A 17,389-nucleotide genomic window follows, 5' to 3' on the forward strand; every position below is an offset into this window, starting at 1 on the left:
TGCTATGCTGGAAAACTGTCAAAATAAGGATTGTTTCTTCCTTATTTTAAGGACAACAGACCTGGATTATAAAAGTAAAGGCAAGAAGAACCTCCTATTAAGATGTGGGATATTACATTTACACAGTTGACTGTAATGTTTAATCTGTAGACAACTGGGAAAAGATTTATAAAATGTAGTAAATTAGTCTTACCTGAGCTGCTATAAAGTTTGCCAAAAAATAATTTCCATTTTCATAGGTATCTGCAAACGAGGAAAAGAAAAGAATAAACAACTACTAACTGCTTCAATTGCAGCAAGTAATCTTGAGCATGGTCAGAAAATATCTCTGTGGGGTCACAGTTACTGATGATTGTCACCTCTCTGAGGAGTACTGAAGATAGTGACTAAGAGACTATTTCACTGCATGTTAGTGTGGGGATGTGCAAACAGAAATGGGTACCTTGCTGGGGAGGTCAGAAGATTACAAATGCAAGAGACTCTGGGTTGGAACTAAGGATAGATTAGCTGAAGTGTGGAGACTACTGTTTGGTTATTCTGCACGAGACAGCAAGCATGTAGTCATAGGAGTTCACATAGCTATGATGTTAAAGACTATGATGATAAAGCAGAGGCAGGTGGTTAGGAATTTAGGCTCCCAAGTCAGGTAGACATGTACTGAAATCCCAACTCTTGTACTTAATAGTTGTGCAACCTCAGACAAGTTACTTAACATTTTATTATCTATTGAATGGAGATAATAGTACCCACTTAATGGCAATAAGGCACATAACATTCTTCTTGTGCAGAATAAGTACTTAAAATTGATTGTTCACTGTCATTGAAGTCATAATCAATCTTCACCTTCACCATTCTTCTCTCCCTACTCTTAGCTCATCCTCCCACAGTGCTCCAGATTCCAAGCACTTCTGCCTCTGTAGAATTTACTCCATCAGTTCTTCCCTATACCTTCTCTGCTTTTTCAAGCTACATTTATGCTCCAGAGTACTCTGTTCTGGTAACACTTTTACTTAATTCTATTTATATCAAGCTACTACCATGTCTCCTTTTTATTACCATACATCTTAAAAAGGTAACCTTTGCTGGGTTGGGCACGGTGGTTCACGCCTGTAATCCCAGCACTTTGGGAGGCCAAGGCAGGCAGATCACGAGGTCAGGAGATCAAGACCATCCTGGCTAACATGGTGAAACCCCATCTCTACTAAAAATACAAAAACAAAATTAGCCAGGTGTGGTGGTGGGTGCCTGTAGTCCCAGGTACTTGGGATGCTGATGTGGGAGAATGGCATGAACCCAGGAGGCAGAACTTGCAGAGAGCCAAGATCGTGCCACTGCACTCCAGCCTGAGAGACAGAGCGAGACTCCATCTCAAAAAATAAAAATAAATAAAAATAAATGAATAAATAAATGTAACCTTTGCTTGTTATGTCTGTGTACCCAACTCATAATTCAATCTTACATCTCCTAAACTCCAGCTCCTGTGTTTCCTTTTTCCATGGAATCTGACCCTTTCTAAGTCACCAGTGACATAGTATATAAACTCTAAATATCTCCTAATACTGTTCAGGATTTTTAGGTCACTTTGACCACAAAGCTCTCCTTTGAAATACTCCTTACTTTATGTCTCCTTCCCATATGGTTCCTATAACTCCCTGTTTCCTAAAAGTCAGTTTCATTTCATGTTCTGTTCTTGGCCCTTCTCAACATTCCAACTCTTGCCAGTATTCCAACATATTCTCTCCCAAACCAACTCACTCTCTAAGTATTCTAAATTACCTCCACTTTTATGGAAGCAATTATACAACCCATATTTTAAAATTTAGTCTTGGCTAGAAAATGTGACCTGGACAAACACTACAGCCTCTTGTAGCCGTTAATAAAAAAATGTAAAGAATGGGATTCTGTCAACATGCTTTTTTAAGATTATCCTTGAACCAGCCATTATATCACCTTATGTGAGGAAAAGTTAAATAAATGGTTCCAAGTCTGTTAACAGAACATTTAAGTTACACTTACACTTACACTGTATCTTAGTAGTTTAAATTTGAATTTTTAAGCCTGTCTGATTTTTAAAAATGATAAAAAGTTCCATGAAAATTTAAAAGTTGGAAGTTTCAGGTACGATTAATTTTTAACCTTAAGACTAAAATATACTGTAACAGAAAGTTAAAATTTTGTAGGAAATGGCTTTATTTGTTTACATTTTTGAAACATATTGCTCATAGAGGGCTGATTTTGCATACTAATTGTGATGTTATTAACCTGCAATGACATCACTCATCTAGTTCTAATCAGTTAACCTGTATCAAAGGACTTTCTATGTTCTCTTAAAACATTGATTCTCAACCAGCAGTAAATTTGCCTCTCTGGGGACATTTTACAGTATTTAGAGATCATGTAGTTATCTTGAAAATGACTTTGCTTTTGACATCAAGTGGGGAGAGGGCAGGGATGCTGCTAAACAGCTGTAATAACCAGCCCAGTCACCACCACAAAATAATTATTTAGCCCAAAACGTCAATATTGTTGAGGTTGCAAAAACCTGCTTTAAAATAAGGCCCATTTTTGAAAACGAACAAAATTGAAGAACTCATGCTTCCTGATTTTAAAACGTACTACAAATCCACTGTAATCAAGACAGTGCAGTGCTGACATAAGAATAGACATGTAGATTAATACAATAGAACTGAAAATTCAGAAATAAATCCTGACATTAATGGTCTATTTATTTTTAACAAAAATTCCAAAATAATTCAATGAGAAAATAATAGACTTTTCACAAATGGTTCTGGGAAAACTGGAATCCACACACAAAAGAAAGAAGTTAGACCCCTGTCTCACACCATATACAAAAATTAACTCAAAAAGAACCAAAGAGTTAAATGTAAGAGCTAAAATTATAAAACTCTTAGAAGAAAACCTAGTAGCAAATCCTTGGGACTTTGTAATGGGCAATGGTTTCTTAGATATAACACCAAAAGCACATTAAACAAATGGAAAAAAAATAGATAAATTAGACTTCATCAAAATTTAAAAGTTTATGCCTCAAAAGAGGCACCTGCTAAATGAGAGAAAATATTTGAAAATCATGCATCAGATGAGGGACTTTTATCTAAATTCTATAAAGACTGTTTATGATTCAATAATAAAGACACTTTAATTTTACAATGTGAAAAGCATATCAAAAATCATTTCTCTGAAGAAAATGTACACATGGATAATAGGTACATGTAAAGATGTTCAACAACATTAGTTATCAGGGAAATATAAATTAACCAAAACCACAATAAACTACAGCTTTTCACCCACTAGAATGACTATAATCAAAAAGATAGATAATAAATGTTGATAAGGAAAAAGATAAATCAGAACCCTCATACACTGCTGATTGGGGTGTAAAATGGTGCTGCCTCTATAGAAAACAGCTGGATATTTCATCAACAGTTAAACATAGAGTTACCATATAAGCCAGAAATTTCACTCCCAGGTATGTATAGTACACAAGAGAGTTTTTAAAAGTGTGTCTATTCAAGAACTTATACTCAGATGTTCATAGCAGCATTATTTATAATTGCCAAAAAGTGGAAACAATCCAAATGTGCATCAATTGATGGATGAATATACACCAAGTACTTGTCATGATCTGATAACATAAAATAGTCTGCAGTCCCATTGGCAAAAGTGTCACTGAGGTACCAAAGTGTTGAATGTCTCATCATGGGCACTGACTCCTTTTATTATCATTCTTTCCTCACCTAGCAAACCCTTGATTAAACGTTCATCTTTCACAAAGGCTTAATTTGAGAAAAAAATGTACTTTCCCAAGAGACAAGAATATTAAAGTGCATTTAATAAATACAGTTATTAAATTTAAAAATTGGCACTGTAGTATATTATGCCCTTATAAGGCTCAAGTCCTGTCACAGCTTTGAAATCCAGGATGGCTGGTCAACCTCCTCTTTTTGACTTTTGGGTGCCTTATTCTTATTATCTTATTAACCACACTAATTTTATTTTATTTACTTATTTATTTTCATTTTGTTTTCATAAGTTAGATATGCTAATTTTAATGTAAAGTATCTCATATTAAGTGTTTAGAATAGAGTTTTATTTACTTTACATATAAATGACACATTTTATTCAGAACTCATGTGCCAGGAATGTTTTATGTATGTTAAATCATTTTATCCTCATAAAATTACAACAGAGGTGTATGTTGTAGATAATAAAGAAGAAATGGAGACAACAAAATGAAAGTAATTTTCCAGAAGACATACAACCAGAAAGTTACTGAGATGGTATTCAAACCTAGATCTATTTAATTTCAGAATACCACATGCCTCTCCTAGAGTTTCTTACCAGATTATGTTAAAAAGAAAGTCCAAAGACTAAACTGAGTTTTGAAGAGAGAAGTTGTTTAATTCCTTCATATTTTTTCTTTAGCAAGTTTTCACCCATAAATGGATAATAAAACCATTTGAAAAATATCTCTCATATATCATATTAAGTGAATATAGGGTTATAATATATTACCCATAAACTGTTAGGATAAATTTAAAATATTATTTAAAATACCATCAAAAACTTAAAATACTTAGGACATATTTAACAAAATATGTACAAGATCCATACAGCGAAAATTATAAAACATTGCTAAGAGTAATTAAAGAAGACCTAAGTAAATGGTATTATATAGAGATAGATAGGTAGATAAGTACGTAAGTAGATGAGAGAAAGAGACAGAGGAAAAAAAGAGATGACAAATATTCAAAAATTGGTCTTAAGAATAAAAGCAATTCCAGTCAAAATTACAGAAGGTGGTCTTGTTGTTAAAAATTGATAAGTTGATTTAAAAACCTGTGTGAAATACAAAAGAGCTAAAATAAGCAAAGAAAAAGAAGAACATGAAGAGTATTTCCTTCTAGGATTTGTAGAGTTTGAGTTCTTACATTTAAATCTTTAATCCGTCTCTAGTTAATTTTTTTATACAGTAAAAGGTAAGGGTTCAGTTTCATTCTTCTGCACATGGCTAGCCAGTTGTCCCAGCACCATTTATTGAATACAGAGTCTTTCTCCACTGCTTGTTTTTGTCAACTTTGTCAAACATCAGATGGTTGTAGTTATGTGGCTTTATTTCTGGATTTTCTATACTGTTCTATTGCTATGTGTCTGTTTTTATAACAGTACTATGCATGCTGTTTTGGTTACTTTAGCCTTCTAGTATAGCTTGATGTTGAGTAGTGTGATACCTCTGTCTTTGTTTCTTTCGCTTAGGATGGCTTTGGCTATTTGGGCTCTTTTTCTGGTTCCATAGGAGTTTTCAAATAGTTTTTTCTAATTCTGTGAAAAATGATGTTGCTAGTTTGATAAGAATAGTGTTGAATCTGTATATTGCTTTGATTCTTCGAATTCATGAGCATGGAATGTTTCTTTCCATTTATTTGTGTCTTGTCTGATTTCTCGACATTGGTCTTAGCAAAAAATTTTGGCTAAGTCCCCAAAAGCAATTACAACAAAAACAAAAATTGACAGGTTGAACTTAATTAAATTAAAGAGCTTCTTCACAGTGAAAAAAAGCTATCAACAGAGTAGACGACCTACAGAATAGGAGAGAGTATTCACAAGCTATGCATCCAAAAAAGGTCTAACCTCCAGATTCTATAAGAAACTTAAATCAAGAAGCAAAAGTCAAATAACCCCATTGAAAAACACCCAAAAGACATGAACAGTCACTTCTCTAAAGAAGACATGTAAGTGGCAAATAAACATGAAAAAATGCTTATCATCACCAATCATTAGAGAAATGCAAATCAAACCCACTATTATTAAAAAGTCAAATAATAACATATGCTAGCAAGGCTGCAGAGAAAAGAAAATGCTTAAACACTGTTGGTGGAAATGTAAATTAGTTTAGCCACTGAGGAAAGTAGTCTGGAGATCTATCAAAGAAATTAAAACAGGACTACCATTCAACCCAGTAATCTCATTACTTGGTATGTACCCAAAGGAAAATAAATCATTCTACCAAAAGGACCCATGCACTCTCATGTTCCTCGCAGCACTAGTCAATTGCAAAGACATGGAATCAACACAGGTGCCTATCAACAAAGGACTGGATAAAGAAAAAGTGGTACATATACACCATGGAACACTACACAGCCATAAAAAAGAATGAAATCATGTCCTATGCAGCAGCATGGATGCAGTTGGAGGTCACAACCTTAAGAAAATTAACACAGAAAAAGAAAACCAAATAATGCATTTTCTTACTTTTAAGTGGGAGCTAAACACTGAGTACACATGGACATAAAGACAAGAACAATAGACACTGCAGGCTATTAGAGTGGGTTACAAGGAAGGGGGGCATGAGTTGAAAAACTACCCATTAGTTACTATGCTCACTGCCTGGGTGACGTGATCCATACCCCAAACCTCAGCATCATACAATATGTCCATGTAACAATTCTGCAAATGTACCTCCTGTATCTAAAATAAAAGTTGAAATTATAAAAATTTACCATTTTATATAAGGAACTTGAGCATCTGTGGAATTTGATATCCACAGGGGTCCTGGAACCAACCCCCTATGGATACCCAAGGACAGCTGTACTTCTTTCTAGCCAGCTTCTCCCCACTCCTGATCCTTCCTTCCAGGATCTGTCAACTACTGTTCTGCTTTCTGTCACTATAAATTAGATTTGTATTTTCTAAATTTTATGTGAATAGAATCACACAATATGTACTATTTTTTGTATTTTTAGCATCTTTAACTTAGCAAAATGCTTTTTACATTCATTCATGCTGTTGCATGTGAAAGGAATTAATTACTTTTTATTCCTAATAATAATCCATGGTGTCTTCCATGGTAATATTCCATGACTATTGACCAATGTACTTATTGATGAATATTTTAGTGGTTTCATTTTTTGACCATTAAAATGAATCTGACATTATTATTTGAATGTAAGTTATTTTGTGGTGTAATATTTGCATATAACTTATACACATCCTCCCATGTACTTTAAATAATCTCCAGGGTACTTATAATACCTGATCCAATGTAAACATTATATAAATCATGGTATTCTGTATTGTTTACAAAATAATAACAAGAAAAACATGTCTGTACATGGTCAGTATAGATGCAACTATTGTAGGCTAACTGCATTTTCAAACCACAGTTGGATGAATCCAGAGGCTGACTATAAAAGGGGAACTTTTGGGGTTATAAAAATATTTCACATCTTTATTGTGGTAGTGGCTGTACAACTGTACACATTTGTCAAAACTTCACTGTATTCTTAAAATGGATGCATTTTATTTGTATAAATCACAACTCTTTTAAAGGTAATTAAAAGATAGTAATATCACTTCCAGGAATCTACTCTATGGACATATTCTAAAGTGGAAACAATGGTTAACACTCAAGGATGTTATTTATGGGCTGGGAACGGTGGCTGACACCTGTAATCTCAGCACTTTGGGAGGCCGAGGCAGGTGAATCATTTGAGGCCAAGAGTTCGAGACCAGCCTGGCCAACATGGCGAAACCCCATCTCTACTAAAAATACAAAAATTAGTGGGTGTTGTGCCACACACCTGAAATCCCAGCTACTCTGGGAGGCTGAGCCAGGAGAATCACTTGAATTAGGGAGGAGGAGGTTGCAGTGAGCTGAGATCACACCACTGCAGCCTGAACGAAAGAGTGAGACTCAAAAAAAAAAAAAAAAAAAAAAAAAAAGAGAAAGGATGTTATTTATGACAATGAAAATCAAAACCATCCTGTACGTATCCTCTCAATAGAATATGATCATCATAATGGTATTTGTAAGAAGTAAATAATAACATTCACACATGTTTCTGTCATTATGTTAGAGGAAAATAAACAGGATTCACAAATTAAATATGCAGAACATTTTCAGGCATATTAAAAATTAAGCATTTTATTAATATAAAAGCCAAAGTCAGTACAGCAAAAATATTAAAAGTGCTTGTATTTTTTTCTAATTTTCTATCTTTAACATGTGTTACAAAGAATATCTACTCCTTTAATGAGAATTTCTTATCTTTATAGTGAAGGAACCTAAAAGAGAAGGAATCTCTAGAAGTATTAGTAGTGAAAAACAAGCTATAATTTCAGAAAATGTGGTATGTTGCAAGATTAGAAGGTTCTGGTCCACAGTAATAAGTAGTGAAAATTGAGAGTCAGCTGGTAACAGTGTGTCCATATTTCTATAGAAAAGTCGGAGTTATAGGGTGTTCTGATTATAATGACAAATCTCACTTATCGAAAGTAGAACTAACATATCCTACCTTTAGTGGGGAAAGGAAGCATACAAAGTAATATTTCATTGATGTAAGTATCCTTTGAGCAATACTTAATTCCCAATTTACGAGTCACCAAGAAATTTTCTAACCTCTAAATTGCCTCCTGAGCAGGCCTATTTGTGAGGAACAGGGTGCCTGGCATAGATGGCTGACCCAAATAATAGAGTCATGTTAGTTCATGAGAATGAATTAACCATCAGCGTGATATTTGCATCCACACTTTTTTTAAATCAAGAGTGAGACAGTTATACAGAGATAGATCATCCCTGACTGATTGCATAACAGCAAGTTCCTGGACCTACAAAGGTAGGGACTGTACCCCATCTATACTAACTATAGTATAATACAAATGAGCAGGCAAAAGTTGGAAAAATTCTCCAAATGTTATTGCCTTATTGACAATAGGCAGAGAGAGGTTTTCGGTTCATGCTAATTATATGCCGAGCCTCTATGGTATGATTTTTCTCAATGATGTACAGGGACCCTGGAAAGTTTACACTCACCAATGCTTTGTCCATCATCCCAGAACATCTGGCCTTCAGCTTTCCCATTGTCATCCAAAGCAACAGTCAATCCCATAAAATTCTGTCGACTACCAAAAAAAAAAAGATGAGTTATTTTTCTCTAGATTGTAGGTTATAAGAATAAAGAACAGACTGTGTTAAAACATTACTTATCTAGAAATAAATGTATTAAATATGCATATAAAGTTCTAAAAGCAGGTAAAATAGATAAAATATAAGACACCTAAAAGTTAATGGAAAACATTTAAAATGTAATAAAACATTTGATTTAGCTTCAATTTTCAAAAATCAAATATACAGACAAGTAATATAATGAATATTAATTTCATAGGAAGAAAATCCCTGAAAAGAGAATCCTCAGTAACTTCCAGGTTGCCACAGAATAAAATGCAAAGTAGTTGGCTTGCCATTCACCATCCCCCAGGATCTGATCCTAACCTGCTGGAGTTTTACTTATTTTATCACTTCCTTTATCTGTGCTCCAGTTAAACTGGATAGTTTACTGTTCCCAAATCCAACCCATTTTTCACCTTCAGTACTTTAATCTGACCAGGATCTCTCTTTCCCCTTTGTACATTCAAATCTCATTCATTATGCAAGATCCAGCTCAAAGCCCTCTTTCATTTAAACCATGCATTACGCCACAAGGCTGAAAGTTAACTTCTCTCCTTTTGAGTTGTTAATGTTTTTATGTGCCTTTCTTGATGTGACATGTTCTGTTTAATCAATGATTTTATAAATTTTTACATAGTATGCGTGTAATTTATATATGTGTGTGTACACGCACACAACACACAAATATATCTTTCCTTGGTTGACCAAAGTAGACCCAGGAATGAGGACTAAGTCCTTGGATAGGACAAGGACTCAATCCTACCTAGTCCTTGTTCAATCACAAGGCAAAGAGCTCATTAACATTCCCTATTCCTTTTTAATAGTGTGGAAAGAGAAACATTTTTCTGCCTTCAGGAAAATTTTTGCCTTTGATACAGCACTACAGACAAAAAATACGTGTGTGTGTGTGTGTGTGTGTGTTATATATATGTGTGTGTGTGTATATATATACATATATATATATATATATATGTATATATCCCTAAGACTAACTTTATGAACTCATCTTCTTCCAGGTCCCACTCAGACAGCACTCACAGGATCTGACCAGTAAAGCTGTTTGGCAATTTAGTTTCTAATCCACATATCCCTGGTGAAGGTGGGACAGCCTCCTGTAAGGTTTCCTCATTAGGGTATAGCAAGAGACTGTGAGACATCACCTCTTCTCCTCACCTGGAGTGAGTGTTCATTGCAGGCTCTTGCCAGGGCAGGATGTAGCCTCCTCTGACATGAAGGTTGATGTGGTCAAGGGGAGCCTTCAGGATTTTCCTCTGACCTGTTGATTGGCTGCTAGTTCCCTAGAAAGGAGAATACAGGCAAAAAAATGATGGGCGATAAATATATTAAATGAGAGCATGTTTAATTACAAGTCCTTCCTTTCCTGGCAAGCATGTTAGAAAGTCAGCAAAAGACTGCGAACCTAAAGAGAAAATCTCTAATCTTTCATTTTTGCTTAAGACTGAAAATCGAGACTGCTTCTCCAGAAAAGTTGAGAGGCAAGGGCAAGGGTGAGGGGGGAGCATCAATGAGATATAGGTGCTCAGATTTCATCTACGCTCTTATACATGCTTTCATTTAAACAAGCCTTGCCAAGGCTAAAAAGGTCAAAATTATTGCCTTAGAAAATATGTGCTTGGAAATAGAAGGCTCTATCGACTTCTCCACGTCTCCACCCTGCTGCATAGACCAACCTGGTTCTTCACAAATATATTAGTTCTTACCGTGCTATAGTCATACCAACGGGCTCTCGGAAAATAAGCAGAGATCTCAAATGTGCTCTGAAACATAAAATTGACATGTCATTATGAGTATTTCAATAAAAATGTTTCATTTTCATTTTCAAAACACTCTGTAGAATTAAGACAAAAAATGAAAATTTTATTAGTGATTGCAATAATTTGAGGGATTTTATTAAGAAAAATCCTGAAAAATTATTCCTCAAAACTACAGAAAAAAATGTATTTTTAAAAAGTATATGACAAAATTTTAAAATGAGAAATCAGTCAGTGTAGTAAAGATTTCATTAACAGAGAGATCTTTTAAAAAAGAAGATCTCCTGTAGATGTTCTAGAAAGGCATTCGCCTGAAAATAGTGCGCTGGACAAAACCAGATGATCTTTAAAATGCTTTTCCCATGATTTCAGATCATGTGATTGAAGGGTTTCTGATCTACAGTGAAGAACTCACAGTTTCCAACACAGGGCTGATTAAGATAGCAGGACCCAACATGAACTGACGGTCTATATCCCATGTTGTCCTGTCATCCGTAAACCTTAAAAAATAAACGGGGAAAATTCACCTATCCTCTTATGACTGCTACAGAGGATTATTTGCAAGACATGCCTAAACCTGCTGCTTGGGGAAAGAGACTGTACTCACTCATGGAGAAGGGGTCGGACAACAGTGCTGCCCTCAACGTGAGCTTTATGCATCAGAGTATAGAGATAAGGAAGCAGGGTGTATCTGGTCTCTAGGACTTTTCTGGATAACATCTCAAAGGCTGAATTCCAGGCCACAGGATCTTGTCTCTGTAGGGATAAAGGAGCATATAGTGGATTACCTTTTCTTCATTCCATCCCAGTGGCATCAGAAAAGAATCAATGGGCATTTATTCAATATGTAGGTTACAAGCCACTTATCCCTTCATTCCTGGCCTACCCTTTCCCCCTTCTCTGTCACCCTACAAAATTAGAATTTCTTGCTTTCTCCTCTTTATCACTGATTCCTAAGTCCCTGGAATAGGTCCAGCTCTGGCCCTCTACGTGTGTAGAGGGAGAGGTTTCTGTGTAGCACCAACATATCTTGGATGAGTTTGAGTAAAATACAAATTCAATATTCTTAAAAGCAAAGGGAGCTTCTTTTATTTTAGCCACATGGGGAACTATAAAAACTTTTCCTCATGGGTGCTAATTCTCCAGCAGATGAGAAAGGGTATATTTCTAAAAATTACTGATAATTCCAGAGTTCTGAACTCTGTGGATATTCCAAGAAATTAAGATTCTGGTGATGTTCTCTGATTTTTATCAGGAAATGAGTATAATACTCCTGGGGGTTAAAAAGAAGTTATGATTTGAGGGTACGCAACACATGGAGCACAAACTGCTGCCTCACCCTTGTCCCGATGTTGTTGTGGTTTCTGGAAAATGGATAAAATGCCCCCAGCTGCATCCAGCGAACACACATCTCATATTCAGCATCTCCAAAGAACCCACAGATATCTGCTCCTGTCTGAGAAGATGCACAATGAGAGCATGAGGTGGGAATATCATGAGGCGCTGACTCACTAAAATCTGACTGGGCAATTAGTAATGGTCTGAATGTGACTTACATAAGGTATTCCAAAGAGACTGAACTCCATCATGCCTGCAAGGAGAAGACACAGCTGTGTTAGATGAAGGAGAACTTTGGGAGGAGAGTGAAGCCTTGGCCTGATTTTTCCTTACCCCATTAGAAAGCCCTGGACCATTCATGATGAAAATATTAAAAGATGGGTGTAAATTAAAATCCATGCCCAGAGAGAACTCAGTTCTTGTTAATTTTACCACCCACCTAGATGATGATACAGACATAACCAGTGCTGCCGAACAGCACAAACTCCAGTGCCCTCCTTGCCAGCACAGGCCCCTGGGATTGAGCCCACACACCAATGATAGATTTCCCCAGCTGGTCCCACGCAGCTGTATTGTCTCCCAGCCAGTGTCCTCCCCAGCGTCCAGAAGAGGGAAATGTGGAGCGGGTGATGACGACCCCTCGCTGTCCTGTCACCTCCTGCACAGCTCTGGTGGGAGGGGAACAAGGAGGTGAATTGAAGAAACGAACTCCTTTACAGAAAGTAACTGCAGCTTGGAGCATGAGGTGGTGAGGGTACTTTGGTCCGAGTCAGATAACTTCTTTCCGGAAAGAATCTGTTGTCTAAAAGCCATGCTAAAGATCCCAGCAAACTCCACAGCAAGACTAGAGGTATATCTGCACCTAGAATGTGTGTTTCATTTTTGAAAAATCTGATTAATTAACTATCTCCCTGGAGTAAGAGAAAGGGTTGGGAGTAAGGGGAAATATAGCTATTTATGGAACAATTCCTCTATCCTAGTATTATACTGGTCACTTTCCTATGTGGTGTCTCATAACATCATGAAAAGGTGTCTTTACACTCCTTTTACTGTTAAGAAGCTACGGTTCAGAGAAGTTAGAAAGGCGTTCACCTGAAAATAGTGAGCTGGACAAAATAAGACGATCTTCAAAATGCTTATCAAAGGTCATTTAAAGAGTAAAGAGGGTCGGGTGTGGTGGCTCATGCCTATAATCCCAGCATTTTGGGAGGTCGAGGTGGGTGGATCGCTTGAGGTCAGGAGTTCAAGACCAGCCTGGCCAACATGGTGAAACCCTGTCTCTACTAAAAATACAAAACAAACAAACAAACAAACAAAATTAGCTGGGTGTGGTGTGCACACCTGTAATCCCAGCTACCCAGCAGGCTGAGGTAGGAGAATCATTTGAACCTGGGGATGTGGAGGTTACAGTGAGCCGAGATCATGCCACTGCCCTTCAGCCTAGGTGACAGAGCAAGACTCTGTCTCAAAAAAAAAAAAAAAAAAAAAAAAAAAGAGTAAAGAGGAGGCCAGGCGCAGTAACTCACACACGTAATCCCAGCACCTTGGGAGGCCAAGGCAGAGGACTGCTTGAGACCAGAAGTTCAAGACCAGCCTAGGCAACACATTGAGACCCTATCTCTACAAAAAAATAAAATTAGCTGGGCAGGGTGGCACACGCGTGTCTGTAGTCATATGGCAGGAGGGGAAAGAGAAAAAAAGAATAAGGAGTCAGATCTGGGATCCAAATAAAAGCTACAGCATTTTGGAAATATTCACTCTGCTTTTCTAGACCTCAAAAAGCAGACATGTTTTGCACACAGAGGCAGATATACATAAAAGATGTTTATCTTTCAGTTATCATCTGCACACGCCCTTAGAAAATAACAACAACTGTGTGAGGGAAAAATCAACTGAACAAAAGAGAAAGTCTATTAATAGATCCTAGTATGTATACAATCCAAGTATTTGCTTAAAAAAAGCATCACAGATCAACAGACACAGATGAATTAGTCAATAAACGATGTCAGGAAAAGTAGCTGACTACTGTTGTGGAAACTAATCCATTCGGGTCACTTCCAATTTTTCACACCTAAACAAATCCAAAAATGAATGGAAATACACACACACACACACACACACACACACACACACACACGTTCTATTAAAACTGAAAGAATACATAAACCACCTGATTTCTACAAGAGAAAGGAATTTCAAATAAAAACAATGGACAAAACATAATGAAGTAAAAGGTATAGATTTAACCATACACAAATTGGAAGAATGCACATGTATGTACGTGTGATAAAGAAATGGAGGTAAGGATCACTTAGATTTTTATAATAGTCTAGATGAGAGGTAATGAAGACTTGGAATAAGGCAGGAAGATAGAGTAGTGACTGATGTAAAGAACTGAGTCACCAGCTGAAAGCAGGAAAAGAAGGAGAATCTAGGATGATCTAAATGACTAGTTAAACTTGGTTCCTTTCACTAAACTAAAGAACGCTGGAGAGGCCGTGCACGGTGGCTCACACCTACAATCCCAGCACTTTGGGAGGCCAAGGCGGGCGGATCACCTGAAATCAGTAGTTTGAGACTGGCCTGTCCAACATGGCAAAACCCTGTCTCTAATAAAAATACAAAATTAGCCGGGCATGGTTGTATGCACCTCTAATCGCAGCTACTAGGGAGGCTGAGGCAGGAGAATTGCTCGAACCCAGGGAGGTGGAGGTTGCAGTAAGTTGAGATCAGGCCGATGCACTCCAGCCTGGGTGACAGAGTGAGACTCTATCTTAAAAAAGAAAGAAAGAAAGAAAGAAAGAAAGAAAGAAAGAAAAGACTGCAGGAGGACAGATTTAAGGGAGAGACAAATAGTTCAACATTTTAAGTATTAGGTTTGAAGTGCCTATGGGACATCATAAATGAGACATCTATGGGCAATTCTAGGTTTGAAGCTCAAGAGAGGTCTGGGTTGGGAACATAGATTTGGGGGCCATCTGAATCCAGAATGTATCCAGACTTTCTGGATCATCCCAGTAGAGTTAATTGATTTTCCCTCTCATGTTTGACTCCTGTAATCAGACAATGAGGTCCTTGAAAGCAGGGACTATGACTTATTCGTCCTTGTACTCTTCTGAGGTAAGGTTATTTCTGAGGGTACAAAACATCTATTTGTTTTGTGTGTATTTCATATATAGACATGGATGTTTTCCTGAAGAACTAGTTTTTCCTTGGTTGGAAAAGCCTCAAGCTAGGTGTAGAAAGCAAGACTGTGAAAGAGCAACTGAAAGATGAAGATGTAAAGAAAGTGGGAAAGGGAAGAAGAATTTCTGTTCAGAAGACCATGTTGCCCCTGAGTGTGGAACACCCAGGGGCAACATGATCTATCACCTGTTGATAGCCCAAAATCAAATAGTATGAGGTTCTTGAAGCTCTGCGGACAGAAGGCACAGAGCTTAGACACTTGAGCAGAAATGGGCAGTTGAACAGAAAAGATCACACTCTGTCCTGGGAAGAACTAAAGAACAAGTCTGAAATTTCCCAATGACATTGGAAAATGGCAAAATCTCAGAAGGATAAAAGAAAAGACAAAGGGACAGATAAATATTTATAGAAATAATGGCCAAAAACATATACGTTGAAAACTAAAAATAATTGTTGAAAAAATTAAAGATCTAAATAAGTGGAGAAACATCTCATGCTAATGAATCAAAAGAGACTTAATATTGTTAAGATGGTAATACTCCCCAAACTGATCTATAGACTCAATGTAAAACCTATCAAAATCCCTGTCTTCATATTAGACATAGAAGACAGAAAGTCTTCATAGAAGAAGTGACGTTTGAATGTTGCTTAAAAGAAGAGCAGAAATTTTCTTTTGGCAAAGAAGGGGCTTGCAGGGCAAAGAAAGCAGCAATAAGAAGATGTGAAAACTTGATAGAGTTCCTACCAAAAGTTCATCTTTCCCATGCACCATCCCCTCCTGTCTCTTCAGGGAAATTTGCTTTTCACACATCCGCATCCCATCGCCATCTTTCTCTTCACAGAAGCTTGCTATCTTGTCAAAACTGACAAACTGATTACAAAATTCATATCAAATGCAAGGGACCCATAGTAGCTAAAACAATCTTGAAAAAACAAAATTGGAAGAGGCACACTTCATCAGTTAAGACAGTGTGGTACTGGCATGAGGATAGATACATAGAGAGAGATCAATGAAATAGAATTGAGAACACAGAAATAAGCCTTCTCATTTACTGTCAATTGATTTTTGACAAGATGCCAAGCCAATAAAATGAAGGAAAGAATAAAATTGAACCACTACTCACACCATACACAAAAATAAACTTAAAATGGATGATAGATCTCAGTGTAATACCCACAACTATAAAGGTCTTAGAACAAGACACAGGAGTAAATCTTCATGACCTTGAATTAGGCAATAGTTCCTTGAATATGACACCAAAAGCACAAATGACAAATAAATAAGTAAGTAAATGAATAAATAGGACTTTATAAAAACTTTTAAAAATGTGCTCCAAAAGGCATGATTATGGAAGTGAAAAGTCTACAGAATGAGAGAAAATATCTTCAAACTATCTCATGAGAAGCTTGAATTTAGAATATTTAAAGAATTTTTATGATCCAATAATTTTTTTTTTCTGTAGAGATAGTCTTACTTTGTTGTCCAGGCTGAAGTGCAGTGCCATCATAGTTCACTGCAGCCTCAAACTCCTAGGCTCAAGGGATCCTCCTACCTTAACCTCTCGAGTAGCTGGGACTACAGGCATGCACCATTCTGCCTGGCTTATTTGTTTGTTTTTTGTAGAGACAGGGTCTCATTATGTTGCCCTAGCTGCCCTCAAACTCCTGGACTCAAGCAATCTTCCCACTTCAGCCTCCCAAAGTACTGAGATTACAGGTGTGAGCCACCATGCCTGACTACAACTCAATAATAATAATAAAAAAGATTCTATCAAAAATGAGCAAAGGATTTGAATAGATACTTGAATATATACAAATAGCCAATAGCATATGAAAAGATGCTCAATAACATTAGTATTAGCGAAATAAAGTGAAAACAACAATTAGACATCACTTTACCCCCATTAGAATGTCTGTAATTTTAAAAGGTGAATACCACAAAGTGTTGGCAAGGATGTGGAGGAATTGCAACCCTTATACATTTTATCATACATGCAGGTAATAATGTAAAATGGTAGGCTAGGCACGATGGCTATGCCTGTAAACCCAGCCTCTGGGAGGCCAAGGCGGGTGGATCAGGAGCTCGAGACCAGCCTGGCCAACATGGCAAAACCCTGTCTCTACTAAA

General features: G+C 36.8%; 1 protein-coding gene across 1 annotated transcript in view; it reads right to left on the reverse strand.

Annotated features, from left to right (window-relative positions):
• The window catches only part of MGAM (maltase-glucoamylase), a 273,176-nt gene that overhangs the window by 16,460 nt on the left and 239,327 nt on the right, over positions 1 to 17,389 (reverse strand). Inside the window, exons 37-45 of the mRNA XM_050782224.1 lie at positions 12,610 to 12,743; positions 12,294 to 12,328; positions 12,077 to 12,193; positions 11,345 to 11,493; positions 11,153 to 11,237; positions 10,687 to 10,743; positions 10,139 to 10,263; positions 8,831 to 8,919; positions 194 to 243 (exon numbers count right to left, since the gene is read on the reverse strand). Of these exons, the coding sequence (XP_050638181.1) occupies positions 194 to 243; positions 8,831 to 8,919; positions 10,139 to 10,263; positions 10,687 to 10,743; positions 11,153 to 11,237; positions 11,345 to 11,493; positions 12,077 to 12,193; positions 12,294 to 12,328; positions 12,610 to 12,743 (841 nt within the window). The remainder of the gene's footprint in view (positions 1 to 193; positions 244 to 8,830; positions 8,920 to 10,138; positions 10,264 to 10,686; positions 10,744 to 11,152; positions 11,238 to 11,344; positions 11,494 to 12,076; positions 12,194 to 12,293; positions 12,329 to 12,609; positions 12,744 to 17,389) is intronic.

This window comes from Macaca thibetana, chromosome 3 (assembly GCF_024542745.1).
Source record: "Macaca thibetana thibetana isolate TM-01 chromosome 3, ASM2454274v1, whole genome shotgun sequence".
NCBI classification, from domain to species: domain Eukaryota; kingdom Metazoa; phylum Chordata; class Mammalia; order Primates; family Cercopithecidae; genus Macaca; species Macaca thibetana.